The sequence below is a fragment of the Dendrobates tinctorius genome, unplaced genomic scaffold (assembly GCF_039654945.1).
Source record: "Dendrobates tinctorius isolate UK_male_01 unplaced genomic scaffold, ASM3965494v1 ptg000135l, whole genome shotgun sequence".
Classification (NCBI taxonomy): domain Eukaryota; kingdom Metazoa; phylum Chordata; class Amphibia; order Anura; family Dendrobatidae; genus Dendrobates; species Dendrobates tinctorius.
Window position 1 is genome coordinate 15,460,726 of NW_027361803.1, and position 20,044 is coordinate 15,480,769.

General features: G+C 39.5%; 1 protein-coding gene across 1 annotated transcript in view; it reads left to right on the forward strand.

Moving 5' to 3' along the window:
• EGFLAM (EGF like, fibronectin type III and laminin G domains) overlaps positions 1-20,044 on the forward strand; it is a 145,785-nt gene that overhangs the window by 62,817 nt on the left and 62,924 nt on the right. Inside the window, exons 4-7 of the mRNA XM_073543962.1 lie at positions 978-1,004; positions 8,313-8,430; positions 17,369-17,504; positions 18,788-18,954. Of these exons, the coding sequence (XP_073400063.1) occupies positions 978-1,004; positions 8,313-8,430; positions 17,369-17,504; positions 18,788-18,954 (448 nt within the window). The remainder of the gene's footprint in view (positions 1-977; positions 1,005-8,312; positions 8,431-17,368; positions 17,505-18,787; positions 18,955-20,044) is intronic.

A 20,044-nucleotide genomic window follows, 5' to 3' on the forward strand; every position in this document is an offset into this window, starting at 1 on the left:
GACGGGGCGATATTGAATTTGTTTTTGATTTTTTTCCTTTTTTTTAATTCTTTATTGTTGAACTGTGAAAAGGAAGGAGACAAGCTTATGTTTTTTTGTTATTTTTCAATTTTGTTTTATAAATTATTTTGTACTTTATTTATTTTAGTCCCCCTATAGAACTTGAACCTATACTTGTTTGACTGCTTGTCCTATATACTTCAATACCACAGTTTGCAGCATTTAGTGAAACTGATATTCTCCATTTCAAGCCCAGCCACAGACTGAGATTCCAAAAGTGTAGGTACCGTTATGGTCGGGGACGACCATATTTTAGGAGGGAAGAATGTAACGGTGTGACAGGAGACGTCATAAAACTGTCACCCTAAAGACAACGTCTTCAAGGAGTGTATTTAAATATGTGTTGTGCAACAGACTGCCGGGCATACAGAGTAAAGAGACAGTTAAAGATTGGTCCAGCCAATACTGGGAGGGGTTAGAGCCAGTAAAAGTCAACCACTTCCTGGTTTAGTCAGTCAGTGAGGAGGTTTCGCTGGGGTGCCAGGGTGTGAAAACGCAGCACCTCGACCTTGACTACCGCCCTGCGCACCTTGCAACTGGACCATCATGGCAGCGACAGGGACCTTCAGCGAACCCTCATCTGATCAGAACCTTTTTTTTTTTTTCTACTCCTCTTATATGACCCTTGTAAGATTGGGACTTTTTATACTTTTTCTAGCTTTTTTATTTATAGATTTTCTTTAAAGCCGCTCTTACCTGTGTGCACCGTCTGTAGCTATCAGTTAGACGGATGCTTCCATGTCTCAGACCCCGGACGCGAGAATTCCTCTTGTTGTTTAACCCCCCCCCCCCCCCACGAGAATCGCACCGTTTTACGGCGGAACAGATGACTTTATGATTATCGGAGATCTCGCTGCAGTTTCTATTTAATGAACTTGATACATTTACGTAAACAATAAACAATGTTTCTGTTTCAGGAGAAACTGGAGGCAATGGAAATGTTTGTAAGTAGCGTCTGCGCTCGGCCGAGCGGCTTTATATTATTATTATTATTATTATTATTATTATTATTATTATTATTATCACCGGTTGTTGTTATTAGATGCTGATGACGGACTTTGTAGCCAGACCCTACGTGCCATGTGGATCCTGTCTCCAGAAGAGAGAGAGTAGGAAAGAATAAGAGCGAGCTATAAGAATCTGTCAGGAAGCTCGTTCTGACGGAGAGTTTATAATTCTTTCTTTTTTTATCTGTCTTTTCCTGAGCTCCTCTTAGTTGATTTATGACCACGGACCTCATCCAATGGAGAGCTGAACTTTGCCGTGGTCATAAATCAGCGGAGAGGAGCCGAGTAACAGACCGATAGAAGAATGACAAACTCTCGTCGTGATGAGGAGCTCGCTTACAGATTCTTAGTTGACTCATTCTGTAGCCAGCAATAGAACCGAGCAAAGTAAATGCCATAGAACAGAACTGGTGCAAAATTTACCCTATTGCTAAAAGTATTTTTAGCCCAAAATTCATGCATTTAAATAAAAAGAAAAAAGGTTTTCATATCCTTAGAGCACTTCAGTAAAGAGGTTGGAGAGGGGTAGAGGGGTAGTTAGTTTGGCATTCTCTCATTTTTTGCAAAATGTCAGCTTGGCTCCGGGGGTTTTTTGGGCTACAGCCCTGCCAGGACGTTTTGCAATAACGTGCACCATATTGGGGGCCGTCTAATCTCTGCTATGACCCCTTTTCTCATTTGTCTGCCACAATGTCTAGAATATCGGAATGCAAAGAATTAAGAATTCACTTGTGTTCTAAAATGTATCCGTCTGCATCACTTTGTCTTCACTTTTCACTTATTTTTTACTAAATTATTTTTATTTAATTAGGCTATTTCTATCCTAAACATATGTACCATAAATGCCTTATAGATGCGGGTACCATCTCTCGGACGCCCTCCTATCAGCATGTTGGGGGTCCTCTGACTTTTATTTGCCATCTCCTGGCCTTCTACATACAGAGAGAAGATTGTCAGCTCTTTTCTTAGCCTAGGCTTGAACGGAGATGACTGGACACGGCTCTGCTGAAGTGTTCAGAGAATGCGCAGTTGTAAATGGGAAAATAGAGGTTAGCAGACCCCCATTCTGCTATTGAGTGAGGGTCCCGTGGTCCTGTGGATATGTCATAAACGTCTAAAGTGACAGAATATCCTCTGCCACTATGTTTTTCAAGTGTAATATATCGCAGTTATGCCACCTTGTGGTGTTCACTGGTACTGCAACTACTGTAATGTTCTGTATTCGATATTATGTCTTCTGATACAAGACTTAAAAACTATACAGTTCTGTGGAAAAATGCAACAAACTGAGAACGCTTTCCGACATAGAATCAATTTGTCAAATAACAAAATGCAAAAGTGATTCAACAAAAGAAAATGCAAATTCCATCTGTATCTGGTGACTGCCCATCGCCTCCATCATCAGTATCTGGTGACCGCCCGTCAACTCCATCATCAGTATCTGGTGACCACCTGTGTCCTCCATCATCAGTATCTGGTGACCACCTGTGTCCTCCATCAGTATCTGGTGATGCCCGTCGCCTCCATCATCAGTATCTGGTGACCACCTGTGTCCTCCATCATCAGTATCTGGTGACCACCTGTGTCCTCCATCAGTATCTGGTGATGCGCGTCGCCTCCATCATTAGTATCTGGTGAACAACAGTCACTCTGTCATCAGTATCTGGTGACCGCCCATCATCTCCATCATCAGTATCTGGTGACCGCCCGTCGCTTCCATCATCAGTATCTGGTGACCACCTGTGTCCTCCATTAGTATCTGGTGATGCCCGTCGCCTCCATCATTAGTATCTGGTGAACAACCGTCACTCTGTCATCAGTATCTGGTGACCGTCCGTCACCTCCATCATCAGTATCTGGTGACCGCCCGTCACCTCCATCATCAGTATCTGGTGACCCTCCGTCGCCTCCATCATCAGTATCTGGTGACCACCCGTCACCTCCATCATCAGTATCTGGTGACCGCCCATCACCTCCATCATCAGTATCTGGTGATCACCCGTCGCCTCCATAATCAGTATCTGGTGACCACCCATCACCTCCATCATCAGTATCTGGTGACCGCCCGTCGTCTCCATCATCAGTATCTGGTGACCACCCGTCGCCTCCATCATCAGTATCTGGTGACCACCCGTCGCCTCCATCATCAGTATATGCTGACCACCCATCACCTCCATCATCAGTATCTGGTGACCGCCCGTCATCTCCATCATCAGTATCTGGTGACCGCCCGTCGTCTCCATCATCAGTATCTGGTGACCACCCGTCGCCTCCATCATCAGTATCTGGTGACCACCCGTCGCCTCCATCATCAGTATCTGCTGACCACCCATCACCTCCATCATTAGTATCTGGTGACCCTCCGTCGCCTCCATCATCAGTATCTGGTGACCGCCCGTCGCCTCCATCATCAGTATCTGGTGACCGCCCGTCATCTCCATCATCAGTATCTGGTGACCGCCCATCACCTCCATCATCAGTATCTGCTGACCACCCATCACCTCCATCATTAGTATCTGGTGACCCTCCGTCGCCTCCATCATCAGTATCTGGTGACCGCCCGTCGCCTCCATCATCAGTATCTGGTGACCGCCCGTCATCTCCATCATCAGTATCTGGTGACCGCCCGTCATCTCCATCATCAGTATCTGGTGACCACCCGTCGCCTCCATCATCAGTATCTGGTGACCGCCCGTCACCTCCATCATCAGTATCTGGTGACCCTCCGTCGCCTCCATCATCAGTATCTGGTGACCACCCGTCGCCTCCATCATCAGTATCTGGTGACCGCCCGTCGTCTCCATCATCAGTATCTGGTGACCGCCCGTCGTCTCCATCATCAGTATCTGGTGACCACCCGTCGCCTCCATCATCAGTGTCTGGTGACCACCCGTCGCCTCCATCATCAGTATCTGATGATCGCCCATCACCTCCATCATCAGTATATGGTGACCACCTGTGTCCTCCATCATCAGTATCTGATGATGGGAGATGACGGGCGGTCACTAGATACTGATGATGGAGGTGATGGACGGTCACCAGATACTGATGATGGAGGCAATGGGCGGTCACCAGATACTGATGATAAAGGCAATGGGCGGTCACCAGATACTGATGATGGAGGTGATGGACGGTCACCAGATACTGATGATGGAGGCGACGGGTGGTCACCAGATACTGATGATGGAGGCGACGGGTGTCACCAGATACTGATGATGGAGACGACGGGCGGTCACCAGATACTGATGATGGAGGTGATGGGTGGTCACCAGATACTGATGATGGAGACGACGGGCGGTCACCAGATACTGATGATGGAGATGATGGGCGGTCACCAGATACTGATGATGGAGGCGATGGGCGGTCACCAGACACTGATGATGGAGGCAATGGGCGGTCACCAGATACTGATGATGGAGGCGACGGGTGGTCACCAGATACTGATGATGGAGGCGACGGGTGTCACCAGATACTGATGATGGAGACGACGGGCGGTCACCAGATACTGATGATGGAGGTGATGGGTGGTCACCAGATACTGATGATGGAGGCGACGGGCGGTCACCAGATACTGATGATGGAGGCAATGGGCGGTCACCAGATACTGATGATGGAGGCAATGGGCGGTCACATGCCACAATCACGCCTATCCTTAAAAAGCCAACTCTCGACCCAACCGCTATCGCCCAATATCGTTGCTCCCATTCGCTTCCAAACTCCTGGAGCAGCACCTCCATGCTGAACTTTCCTCCCATCTCTCATCTAACCTGCTCTTTGACAATCTACAATCTGGCTTCCGCCCCCATCACTCCACTGAGACAGCCCTGACCAAAATTACTAACGACCTACTTACAGCCAAAGCTAACGGACAATACTCTATACTCCTCCTTCTAGACCTGTTCTCTGATTTCGACACAGTTGACCACTGCCTCCTATTACAGATCCTCTCTTCCATTGGCATCAAAGACCTCGCCCTATCCTGGATCTCCTCATACCTTTCCAACTGCACATTCAGCGTCTCCCACTCCCACACCACCTGCTCATCCCACCCTCTCTCTGTTGGAGTCCCCCAAGGCTCTGACCTAGGACCCCTACTCTTCTCAATCTACACACTTGGCCTGGGGCTACTCATAAAGTCCCATGGATTCCACTACCACCTTTATGCTGATGACACTCAGATCTACCTCTCTGGCCCAGACGTCACCTCTCTGCTGTCCTGAATCCCGGAGTGTCTATCAGCCATATCCTCCTTCTTCTCCTCCGGCTTCCTCAAGCTCAATGTGGACAAATCTGAACTCATCATCTTTCCTCCATCTCACAGATCTTCCTTACCTGACCTAGCTATAACAATTGACGACATCACGCTTTCCCCCGTACCGGAGGTCCGCTGCCTTGGAGTAACCCTTGACTCTGCCCTGTCCTTCAAACCGCACATCCAAGCTCATTCCACCTCCTGTCGCCTCCAGCTCAAAAATATTTCCAGAATCCATCCTTTCCTCAACCCTCAATCTACTAAAATGCTTGTACATGCCCTCATCATCTCCCGCCTCGACTACTGCAACATCCTTTTCTGTGGTCTCCCTGCTAACACCCTCGCACCTCTCCAGTCCATCCTTAACTCTGCTGCCCGACTAATTCATCTCTCTCCTCACTATTGCTCCGCTTCTCCCCTCTGCAAATCTCTTCACTGGCTCCCATTCCCTCATCGTATCCAGTTCAAATTACTAATACTGACCTACAAGGCCATCTATAACCTGTCTCCCCCATATATCTCTGAACTAATCTCCCGATACCTTCCCTCACATAATCTCCGGTCCTCCCAAGACCTCCTTCTCTCCTCCACACTTATTCGCTCCTCACCCAACCGTCTCCAAGACTTCTCCCGAATAGCCCCTATTCTCTGGAATTCTTTGCCCCAACACGTCCGACTATCAACCACATTCGGATCCTTCAGACGGAACCTGAAAACCCATCTCTTCAGGAAAGCCTACAGCCTGCAGTGATCCCCGCTGCCTCCTCACCACTACCGGAGCTACCGCCTCACCAACACCGGAGCTGCTGTAACCCCCAACCTACTGTCTCCTTCCCCACCATCCTGTAGCATGTAAGCCCGAAAGGGCAGGGTCCTCTCTCCCCTCTATATCAGTCTGTGATTGTTAGTTTGTTTACTGTAAGTGACATCTGTAATTTGTATGTAACCCCTTCTCATGTACAGCACCATGGAACCAATGGTGCTATATAAATAATAATAATAAATAATACTGAAGATGGAGATGACGAGCGATTACCAGATACTGATGATGGATTTTTGCATTTTGTTAATAAAAAACTATTAACACTTAGACTTATTAAAGCTCCTTGCTGAAAAAAAATGTTGGTGCCTCCATTTCCTTTACTTACGGTCAGTGAATAATAGCGCTTTTCTTTCCATTCTGTACCAGTAACCCTACAGACCGGTGGGGCTTTATTCAGCTGGCAAATGGATGCAATGTATCCAGGGCAGACAAAGCTCTGTGACTCCAGACTGATACATTGTATCCAGTGCAGACAATGCTCTGTGACTCCAGACTGATACAATGTATCCAGTGCAGACAATGCTCTGTGACTCCAGACTGATACAATGTATCCAGTGCAGACAATGCTCTGTGACTCCAGACTGATACAATGTATCCAGTGCAGACAATGCTCTGTGACTCCAGACTGATACATTGTATCCAGGGCAGACAATGCTCTGTGACTCCAGACTGATACATTGTATCCAGTGCAGACAATGCTCTGTGACTACAGACTGATACATTGTATCCAGTGCAGACAATGTTCTGTGACTACAGACTGATACATTGTATCCAGTGCGGACAATGCTCTGTGACTCCAGACTGATACAATGTATCCAGTGCAGACAATGCTCTGTGACTCCAGACTGATACAATGTATCCAGTGCAGACAATGCTCTGTGACTCCAGACTGATACAATGTATCCAGTGCAGACAATGTTCTGTGACTACAGACTGATACATTGTATCCAGTGCAGACAATGTTCTGTGACTACAGACTGATACATTGTATCCAGTGCGGACAATGCTCTGTGACTCCAGACTGATACAATGTATCCAGTGCAGACAATGCTCTGTGACTCCAGACTGATACAATGTATCCAGTGCAGACAATGCTCTGTGACTCCAGACTGACACATTGTATCCAGTGCAGACAATGCTCTGTGACTCCAGACTGATACACTGTATCCAGGGCAGACCATGCTTTGTGACTCCAGACTGATACATTGTATCCAGTGCAGACAATGCTCTGTGACTCCAGACTGATACATTGTATCCAGTGCGGACAATGCTCTGTGACTCCAGACTGATACATTGTATCCAGTGCGGACAATGCTCTGTGACTCCAGACTGATACATTGTATCCAGTGCAGACCATGCTCTGTGACTCCAGACTGATACATTGTATCCAGTGCAGACAATGCTCTGTGACTCCAGACTGATACACTGTATCCAGTGCAGACCATGCTCTGTGAGCGAAACACATCAGCAGCCGCTGCACAGATCTCTCTGCTGGATTGTTACAATGAAGCACAAAGAAATAACACAGTATGACAAACGTGCAAAAATACTCTGGTGTAAAAAATGTAACAGTAGACAGCCAGTGCTAGTAAAACATGATAACAAAAACAGGGTATTTAGTTGATAAGTTTTTGGCAAAAAATGTATACTAAGCCACTCCACCAACGTCATGGTATACCCATCTCGGAGCAGTCCCTAACTGATGTATTTAAAACCTGATCATGTGAACAGTACCTACATGAGCAGGATTCAGAAAGGCGCTGCCCGATGCGGACACGCTGGGTAAGACGGCTCTTTATGTGCATGTCACACGAGAGAGGGGCGGGAATCTCCCAAACCTAAATACCCTGTTGTTGTTATCATTTTTTTACTAGCACTTGCTGTCTACTGTTACATTTTTTACAGCAGAGTATTTTTGCATGTTTGTTATACTGTGTTTTTTCTGTGTTTCAGTCTTTGGGTGGTGTGAACACTGTCCTACCGACCTGTTCACTTTTGTGCCTGGCTCATGTGTTTTTAGGATTGTTACAATGTATCAGTCTTTATGCGGCATGTTTCGCTCACAGAGCATTGTCCGCACTGGATACAAGTGACATATCTCGCTTATTTCCAGTTCCTTCCTTAGAGAGCTGCAATATTGTGATATTAATATTCTTATCTCTCCGATTAGAAAGTCGTCCTCGGCAATCTACAGCCCGGAATTCTGCATCGGGTTAGTGTCGGGGCCTATAGCTGGGCAGGTAAAGGAAGGGCGAGTATGCCGAGAGATGTATCAACGTTATCAGCAGGTGAGAGCCAAACTAACCACACGTTACTGCCGGGTTCACTCTGCACTCAAGTTATATGTGTGCCAGCAAATAAAGATTCCAGAAATGAAGCCCCCCCCCATACACATTATCCTGACAGCACAAGCGCTAATGGATATCTAACATGTACATACAGGCATCCCAGGTGCAAAGGGGTGGACATTTCACAAATTGCATTAGCCAATGTACAAGGTCAACTGCGAAGAGTGACTCCTGTTGGAACAAAAACATGTTAATAAATGGTAATAATACATTGATTTATTTAATATCATTATCATTATTAATACTAATACATCCCCAGACTGGCCTTTAAATGTCAAACTCCGACCTAAATAAATACATTTTATGGATCAATTTTTTGGTTATGTGGCTCCAACTTTTTTAGTACCGCCCCAATGTACAAGAATATAACTACTATAATACTGCTCCTATATACAAGAATATAACTACTATAGTGCTGCCCCTTTGTACAAGAATATAACTACTATAATACTGCTCCTATATACAAGAATATAACTACTATAATACTGCTCCTATGTACAAGAATATAACTACTGTAATACTGCCCCTATGTACAAGAATATAACTACTATAATACTGCCCCCTATGTACAAGAATATAACTACTATAATACTGCCCCCTATGTACAAGAATATAACTACTGTAATACTGCCCCTATGTACAATAATATAACTACTATAATACTGTTCCTATGTACAAGAATAGAACTTCTATAATACTGCTCCTATGTACAAGAATATAACTACTATAATACTGCCCCTATGTACAAGAATATAACTACTATAATACTGCTCCTGTGTACAAGAATATAACTACTATAATACTGTCCCCTATGTACAAGAATATAACTACTATAATACTGCTCCTATGTACAAGAATATAACTACTATAATACTGCTCCTATGTACAAGAATATAACTACTATAATACTGCCCCCTATGTACAAGAATATAACTACTATAATACTGCCCCCTATGTACAAGAATATAACTAGTATAATACTGCTCCTATGTACAAGAATATAACTACTATAATACTGCCCACTATGTACAAGAATATAACTAGTATAATACTGCTCCTATGTACAAGAATATAACTGCTATAATACTGCCTCCTATATACAAGAATATAACTACTATAATACTGCCCCTATCTACAAGAATATAACTACTATAATACTGCTACTATGTACAAGAATATAACTAGTATAATACTGCTCCTATGTACAAGAATATAACTACTATAATACTGCCCCCTATGTACAAGAATATAACTAGTATAATACTGCTCCTATGTACAAGAATATAACTGCTATAATACTGCCTGTATGTACAAGAATATAACTACTATAATACTGCTCCTATGTACAAGAATATAACTACTATAATACTGTCCCCTATGTACAAGAATATAACTACAATAATACTGCTCTTATGTACAAAAATATAACTACTATAATACTGCCCCTATATACAAGAATATAACTACTATAATACTGCCCCCTATGTACAAGAATATAACTACTATAATACTGCTCCTATGTACAAGAATATAACTGCTATAATACTGCTCCCTATATACAAGAATATAACTACTATAATACTGCCCCCTATGTACAAGAATATAACTACTATAATACTGCCCCTATATACAAGAATATAACTACTATAATACTGCCCCCTATGTACAAGAATATAACTACTATAATACTGCCCCCTATGTACAAGAATATAACTACTATAATACTGCTCCTATGTACAAGAATATAACTACTATAATACTGCCCCCTATGTACAAGAATATAACTACTATAATACTGCTCCTATGTACAAGAATATAACTACTATAATACTGCTCCTATGTACAAGAATATAACTACTATAATACTGCTCCTATGTGCAAGAATATAACTACTATAATACTGCCCCTATGTACAAGAATATAACTACTGTAATACTGCTCCTATGTACAAGAATATAACTACAATAATACTGCTCCTGTGTACAAGAATATAACTACTCTAATACTGCCCCCTATGTACAAGAATATAACTACTATAATACTCCCCCTATGTACAAGAATATAACTACTATAATACTGCCCCCTATGTACAAAAATATAACCACTATAATACTGCCCCTATGTACAAGAATATAACTACTATAATACTGCCCCTATGTACAAAAATATAACCACTATAATACTGCTCCTATGTGCAAGAATATAACTGCTATAATACTGCTCCCTATGTACAAGAATATAACTACTATAATACTGCTCCCTATGTACAAGAATATAACTACTATAATACTGCTCCTGTATACAAGAATATAACTACTCTAATACTGCCCCCTATGTACAAGAATATAACTACTATAATACTGCTCCTATGTACAAGAATATAACTACTATAATACTGCTCCTATGTACAAGAATATAACTACTATAATACTGCCCATATGTACAAGAATATAACTACTATAATACTGCTCCCTATGTACAAGAATATAACTACTATAATACTGCCCCCTATGTACAAGAATATAACTACTATAATACTGCTCCTATGTACAAGAATATAACTTCTATAATACTGCTCCTATGTACAAGAATATAAATACTATAATACTGCTCCCTATATTCAAGAATATAACTACTATAATACTGCTCCTATGTACAAGAATAACTAGTATAATACTGTCCCCTATGTACAAGAATATAACTACTATAATACTGTCCCCTATGTACAAGAATATAACTACTATAATACTGCTCCTATGTACAAGAATATAACTACTATAATACTGCTCCTATGTACAAGAATATAACTAGTATAATACTGCTCCTATGTACAAGAATATAACTACTATAATATTGCTCCTATGTACAAGAATATAACTTCTATAATACTGCTCCTATGTACAAGAATATAAATACTATAATACTGCTCCCTATATTCAAGAATATTACTACTATAATACTGCTCCTATGTACAAGAATATAACTAGTATAATACTGTCCCCTATGTACAAGAATATAACTACTATAATACTGTCCCCTATGTACAAGAATATAACTACTATAATACTGCTCCTATGTACAAGAATATAACTTCTATAATACTGCTCCTATGTACAAGAATATAAATACTATAATACTGCTCCCTATATTCAAGAATATAACTACTATAATACTGCTCCTATGTACAAGAATATAACTAGTATAATACTGCTCCTATGTACAAGAATATAACTAGTATAATACTGCTCCTATGTACAAGAATATAACTACTATAATACTGCTCCTATGTACAAGAATATAACTAGTATAATACTGCTCCTATGTACAAGAATATAACTACTATAATATTGCTCCTATGTACAAGAATATAACTACTATAATACTGCTCCTATATACAAGAATATAACTACTATAATACTGCCTCTATATACAAGAATATAACTACTATAATACTGCTCCTATGTACAAGAATATAACTACTATAATACTGCCTCCTATGTACAAGAATATATCTACTATAATACTGCTCCTATGCACAAGAATATAACTACTATAATACTGCCCCTATATTCAAGAATATAACTACTATAATACTGCCCCCTATGTACAGGAATATAACTACTATAATACTGCTCCCTATGTACAAGAATATAACTACTATAATACTGCCCCCTATGTACAAGAATATAACTACTATAATACTGCTCCTATGTACAAGAATATAACTACTATAATACTGCTCCTATGTACAAGAATATAACTACTATAATACTGCTCCTATGTACAAGAATATAACTACTATAATACTGCTCCTATGTACAAGAATATAACTTCTATAATACTGCTCCTATGTACAAGAATATAAATACTATAATACTGCTCCCTATATTCAAGAATATAACTACTATAATACTGCCTCTATGTACAAGAATATAACTACTATAATACTGCTCCTATGTACAAGAATATAACTATAATACTGCCCCTATGTACAAGAATATAACAACTATAATACTGCTCCCTATGTACAAGAATATTACTACTATAATTCTGCCCCTATGTACAAGAATATAATTACTATAATACTGTCCCCTATGTACAAGAATATAACTACTATAATACTTCTCCTATGTACAAGAATATAAATACTAGAATACTGCTCCTATGTACGAGAATGTAACTACTATAATACTGCTCCTATGTACAAGAATATAACTACTATAATACTGCTCCTATGTACAAGAATATAACTACTATAATACTGCCCATATGTACAAGAATATAACTACTATAATACTGCTCCCTATGTACAAGAATATAACTACTATAATACTGTCCCCTATGTACAAGAATATAACTACTATAATACTGCTCCTATGTACAAGAATATAACTTCTATAATACTGCTCCTATGTACAAGAATATAAATACTATAATACTGCTCCCTATATTCAAGAATATAACTACTATAATACTGCTCCTATGTACAAGAATAACTAGTATAATACTGTCCCCTATGTACAAGAATATAACTACTATAATACTGTCCCCTATGTACAAGAATATAACTACTATAATACTGCTCCTATGTACAAGAATATAACTACTATAATACTGCTCCTATGTACAAGAATATAACTAGTATAATACTGCTCCTATGTACAAGAATATAACTACTATAATATTGCTCCTATGTACAAGAATATAACTTCTATAATACTGCTCCTATGTACAAGAATATAAATACTATAATACTGCTCCCTATATTCAAGAATATTACTACTATAATACTGCTCCTATGTACAAGAATATAACTAGTATAATACTGTCCCCTATGTACAAGAATATAACTACTATAATACTGTCCCCTATGTACAAGAATATAACTACTATAATACTGCTCCTATGTACAAGAATATAAATACTATAATACTGCTCCCTATATTCAAGAATATAACTACTATAATACTGCTCCTATGTACAAGAATATAACTAGTATAATACTGCTCCTATGTACAAGAATATAACTAGTATAATACTGCTCCTATGTACAAGAATATAACTACTATAATACTGCTCCTATGTACAAGAATATAACTACTATAATACTGCTCCTATGTACAAGAATATAACTAGTATAATACTGCTCCTATGTACAAGAATATAACTACTATAATATTGCTCCTATGTACAAGAATATAACTACTATAATACTGCTCCTATGTACAAGAATATAACTACTATAATACTGCCTCTATATACAAGAATATAACTACTATAATACTGCTCCTATGTACAAGAATATAACTACTATAATACTGCCTCCTATGTACAAGAATATATCTACTATAATACTGCTCCTATGCACAAGAATATAACTACTATAATACTGCCCCTATATTCAAGAATATAACTACTATAATACTGCCCCCTATGTACAGGAATATAACTACTATAATACTGCTCCCTATGTACAAGAATATAACTACTATAATACTGCGCCCTATGTACAAGAATATAACTACTATAATACTGCTCCTATGTACAAGAATATAACTACTATAATACTGCTCCTATGTACAAGAATATAACTACTATAATACTGCTCCTATGTACAAGAATATAACTACTATAATACTGCTCCTATGTACAAGAATATAACTTCTATAATACTGCTCCTATGTACAAGAATATAAATACTATAATACTGCTCCCTATATTCAAGAATATAACTACTATAATACTGCTCCTATGTACAAGAATATAACTAGTATAATACTGCTCCTATGTACAAGAATATAACTAGTATAATACTGCTCCTATGTACAAGAATATAACTACTATAATACTGCTCCTATGTACAAGAATATAGCTACTATAATACTGCTCCTATGTACAAGAATATAACTACTATAATACTGCTCCTATGTACAAGAATATAACTACTATAATACTGCTCCTATGTACAAGAATATAACTAGTATAATACTGCTCCTATGTACAAGAATATAACTAGTATAATACTGCTCCTATGTACAAGAATATAACTACTATAATACTGCTCCTATGTACAAGAATATAGCTACTATAATACTGCTCCTATGTACAAGAATATAACTAGTATAATACTGATCCTATGTACAAGAATATAACTACTATAATATTGCTCCTATGTAAAAGAATATAACTTCTATAATACTGCTCCTATGTACAAGAATATAAATTCTATAATACTGCTCCCTATATTCAAGAATATTACTACTATAATACTGCTCCTATGTACAAGAATATAACTAGTATAATACTGTCCCCTATGTACAAGAATATAACTACTATAATACTGTCCCCTATGTACAAGAATATATCTACTATAATACTGCTCCTATGCACAAGAATATAACTACTATAATACTGCCCCTATATTCAAGAATATAACTACTATAATACTGCCCCCTATGTACAGGAATATAACTACTATAATACTGCTCCTATGCACAAGAATATAACTACTATAATACTGCCTCCTATGTACAAGAATATAACTACTATAATACTGCCCCCTATGTACAGGAATATAACTACTATAATACTGCTCCCTATGTACAAGAATATAACTACTATAATACTTCTCCTATGTACAAGAATATAACTAGTATAATAGTGCTCCTATGTACAAGAATATAACTACTATAATACTGCCCCTATGGACAAGAATATAACTACTATAATACTGCCCCCTATGTACAAGAATGTCACTACTATAATACTGCCCCTATGTACAAGAACATAACTACTATAATACTGCCCCCTATGTTCAAGAATATAACTACTATAATACTGCCCCTATATACAAGAATATAACTACTATAATACTGCCCCCTATGTACAGGAATATAACTACTATAATACTGCTCCTATGCACAAGAATATAACTACTATAATACTGCCCCTATGTACAAGAATATAACTACTATAATACTGCTCCTATGCACAAGAATATAACTACTATAATACTGCTCCCTATGTACAAGAATATAACTACTATAATACTGCTCCTATGCACAAGAATATAACTACTATAATAATGCTCCTATGCACAAGAATATAACTACTATAATACTGCTCCCTATGTACAAGAATATAACTACTATAATACTGCTCCCTATGTACAAGAATATAACTACTATAATACTGCTCCTATGCACAAGAATATAACTACTATAATACTGCCCCTATGTACAAGAATATAACTGCTATAATACTGCCTAATATATACAAGAATATAACTACTATAATACTGCCCCTATGTACAGGAATATAACTACTATAATACTGCTCCTACGTACAAGAATATAACTACTATAATACTGCCCCCTATGTACAAGAATATAACTACTATAATTCTGCTCCTATGTACAGGAATATAACTACTATAATACTGCTCCTACGTACAAGAATATAACTACTATAATACTGCCCCCTATGTACAAGAATATAACTACTATAATACTGCCCCCTATGTACAAGAATATAACTACTATAATACTGCTCCTATGTACAAGAATATAACTACTATAATACTGCCCCTATGTACAAGAATATAACTACTATAATACTGCCCCTATGTACAAGAATATAACTACTATAATGCTGCTCCTATGCACAAGAATATAACTACTATAATACTGCCTCTATGTACAAGAATATAACTACTATAATACTGCCCCTATGTACAAGAATATAACTACTGTAATACTGCCCCCTATGTACAAGAATATAACTACTATAATACTGCCCCTATGTAGAATATAACTACTATAATACTGCCCCTATGTACAAGAATATAACTACTATAATACTGCCCCTATGTAGAATATAACTACTATAATACTGCCCCTATGTACAAGAATATAACTACTATAATACTGCCCCTATGTAGAATATAACTACTATAATACTGCCCCTGTGTACAGGTATATAACTACTATAATACTGCCCCCTATGTACAAGAATATAACTACTATAATACTGCCCCTATGTACAAGAATATAACTACTATAATACTGCTCCTATGCACAAGAATATAACTACTATAATACTGCCCCTATGTACAAGAATATAACTACTATAATACTGCCCCTATGTAGAATATAACTACTATAATACTGCCCCTATGTACAAGAATATAACTACTATAATACTGCCTCCTATGTACAAGAATATAACTACTATAATACTGCCCCTATGTAGAATATAACTACTATAATACTGCTCCTATGTGCAAGAATATAACTACTATAATACTGCTCCTATGTACAAGAATATAACTACTATAATACTGCCCCTATGTACAAGAATATAACTACTATAATACTGCTCCCTATATACAGGAATATAACTACTATAATACTGCTCCTATGTACAAGAATATAACTACTATAATACTGCTCCTATGTACAAGAATATAACTACTATAATACTGCCCCTATGTACAAGAATATAACTACTATAATACTGCTCCCTATATACAGGAATATAACTACTATAATACTGCTCCTATGTACAAGAATATAACTACTATAATACTGCTCCTATGTACAAGAATATAACTACTATAATACTCCTATTGCACATGGATCTGCAGCACATACTTGTTACCCAGCGCTGCTTATAGATTGATTTTCGCTGTTGTGCTTCAGTAATGATCTGTGATGAATGTAATGAATCGATGCAGTAATCATTGTAAATTGACGCTGTGATCCGTCTCTGGAGATTCATTGTGGCTCAGTTAATAGGTATTTATTCACTTCTGGATCATAAATTACAACCTTTTGCCTTCATGGTGCTAGAAGAAGCCTCCGCTGACCTTTTCTTACAGATATGTGCCTGGTGCCTGATCCGCCGTTGCAGCCTCAGGTCGTGGTCGTGTCCGACGCGGAGGTGGCCATTTCATGGAAGCCGGGTGCCAGTGAGGGCAGCGCCGCAATTCTGTATTACTCTGTGGCTTACAGGAGGTTGGTGATCGGCGCACATCCGTCATCTGCCCGGATCACAGTGTATCACTGCACGGGAAATGTGTCAGTCTATCGCTCAGGATTTGGCTCTCACAGAGGATTCCCTAGATTTTACTTTACCTTTCCCACATTTCCCTTTCCCTCCTTATTTTTGAGCTGCTGAGAGCGGCATAATTCCCCCATGAAGCTCCACCCAGTATCGCACCTCCTCCGACCAGCTCCGCCTAAATCTGCATGCGGCCTGCGTACCTATTTTTGACGCATGCGGAGGAATCCGCATACATCCGCACGGCCTGCGTACCCAATGTTAAAAAGAGGTACACAGGCTGCATGCGGACGTAGGCGGAGCTGACCGGAGGGGGTGTGGCAGTGGGAGGAGCTTCACTGAGGAAGTCCGCAGCCCTCCGCATCTCGGCCATCCGCAAATGTGAACCTAGCCTTAGCCCTTCCTTCCCCGACTGATGGAGATCTTATATATACTGTATGCTGCAAAAGAAACTCAGTGGGAACGGTGGGGTCAGTTGTCAATCTTTTTTCAAAAATAAAAATAATTTAAATGGCTCCTTAACAAAGCCTGTGAGTCCTGCTTCCCCCACCTACTTATAGGTGAGTCCTGTTTCTCCCAACTAACTATAGAGAGATCCTGTGAGTCCTGCTTCCTCAGCCCACTTAAAGACAAAACATGTAAGTTCTGCTTCTCCCACCCACTTAGAGAAAGCCTGTGAGTCCTGCTTCCCCCACAACCTATAGAGAAAGCCTGTGAGACCTGCTTCTCCCACCCACTTAGAGAAAGCCTGTGAGTCCTGCTTCCCCCACAACCTATAAAGAAAGCCTGTGAGACCTGCTTCCCCCTCAACGTATAAAGAAAGCCTGTGAGACCTGCTTCTCCCACAACCTATAGAGAAAGAATGTGAGTCCTGCTCCTCCCACCCACTAATAGAAAAAGCCCGTGAGTCCTGCTTCATCCACTCACTAACAGAGAAAGCCTGTGAGTCCTGCTTCCTCCACTCACTAATAGAGAAAGCCTGTGAGTCCTGCTTCCTCCACCCACTCATAAAAAGCCTGTGAGTCCTGCTTCCTCCACCCACTCATAAAAAAGCCTGTGAGTCCTGCTTCCTCCTCCCACTAATAAAAAAAAGCCTGTGAGTCCTAGTTACCCATCCACTCATAGAGAAAGCCTGTGAGTCCTGCTAGAAGCCCCCATGCTCACCTTCCCCCATACAGACACTTTATCCCTGTTTCTTGGGGGCTCTTCTCTTACTTTTCCTTCTGTTTCATCTCAGGCCGGATATTGACAGTGATTGGGTCGCTATTACAGACCAGGTACAGATGGACTCGATGGTGCTGAAGGGTCTGTCACCAGACACCGACTATCAGTTTGCGATAAAAGCGGTCAACTCTTTCGGAGACAGCCAGCATAGTTCTCCGAGTGAGGTCATCAGAACTTTCCGTAAGTGTTAAAAGTGTTACTTTTATGATAAAGTCTCAGTTTCTTACAGAGCACTGTACATTACATGAATTTGGGGGGTACAAACTTTAGAAAAATGCAATAGAAGAAAAGATTCCGGTTCACTAATGCCAACTGTATGAATTAGACACCTGTCTGTCAGCCACTGATTTATTCCCCATTTCCATTAACAGTTTAATTTCTCTAAAGGAATCGAAGGATCAGGCATGCTGAAAGGTAACATGCCCAATCCCACTTTTTAATAATTCCTTGTACACCAGTGTTCTGGAACAAGGAGAATCTGCTGAAAAAAAATAGCAAAATGTATATGACTTGCAAAAAGAAGGGGAAATCAACCGCTGCAGGACAAATTAACTATAATGTATGCCAGAAATCTGGTGTGAATTGTAGTTGAAGTCTACACAAGTTGTGAGATTTCAGTTTCTGCTGCATGAACACATCTAAAAATGTCCCTTTAAAAAAAAAAATATGCTCCTCTTAAAGGGAATGGGTACTCAGAAAATAACCTATTAATTAAATCACTTTTTTGTCAAATTTATTATTTTTTCTTTTAATTTCAGCTTTTTTTTTTCCCATATCACAATCTGTATTAAACAGAAAAAAATATAAATCCTGCAATTCTCACATCAGCCACTGGGGTTTTGTTAGACTCTAACTTCCTGTTGTTTCAGGAAATAACACACGTACATTAGGCACAATTGACAGACCTTGTCCCTATATTTAAGCATCTAATGAGTGTGTGCAAAAGTCACTATGATGAGAGTGGGAGTACGAATGACATTGACTTGTGATTGGTGGATCCTGTGTTATCAGCTGTGGGTAAGAGGTGTTACTCGTCATTGTAATCCTGCCTCTGATGATAAGGAGCCTCCTGAAAACTCTTACTTAAAGGACAGGAAGTATAAGTCTAAAAAAGCCTCAGTGGCAGTTGTAAAAATTGCAAAATTACAAAATGTTTCAAAAATAAAGTTCATGATTAGGGATGAGCGAACCTGTAGAAGTTCGGGCGCTGGTATCCTACTCCAACTTTATTCCAAAGTCTGGTTCGGGTACCAGAACTTGACCCGAACTT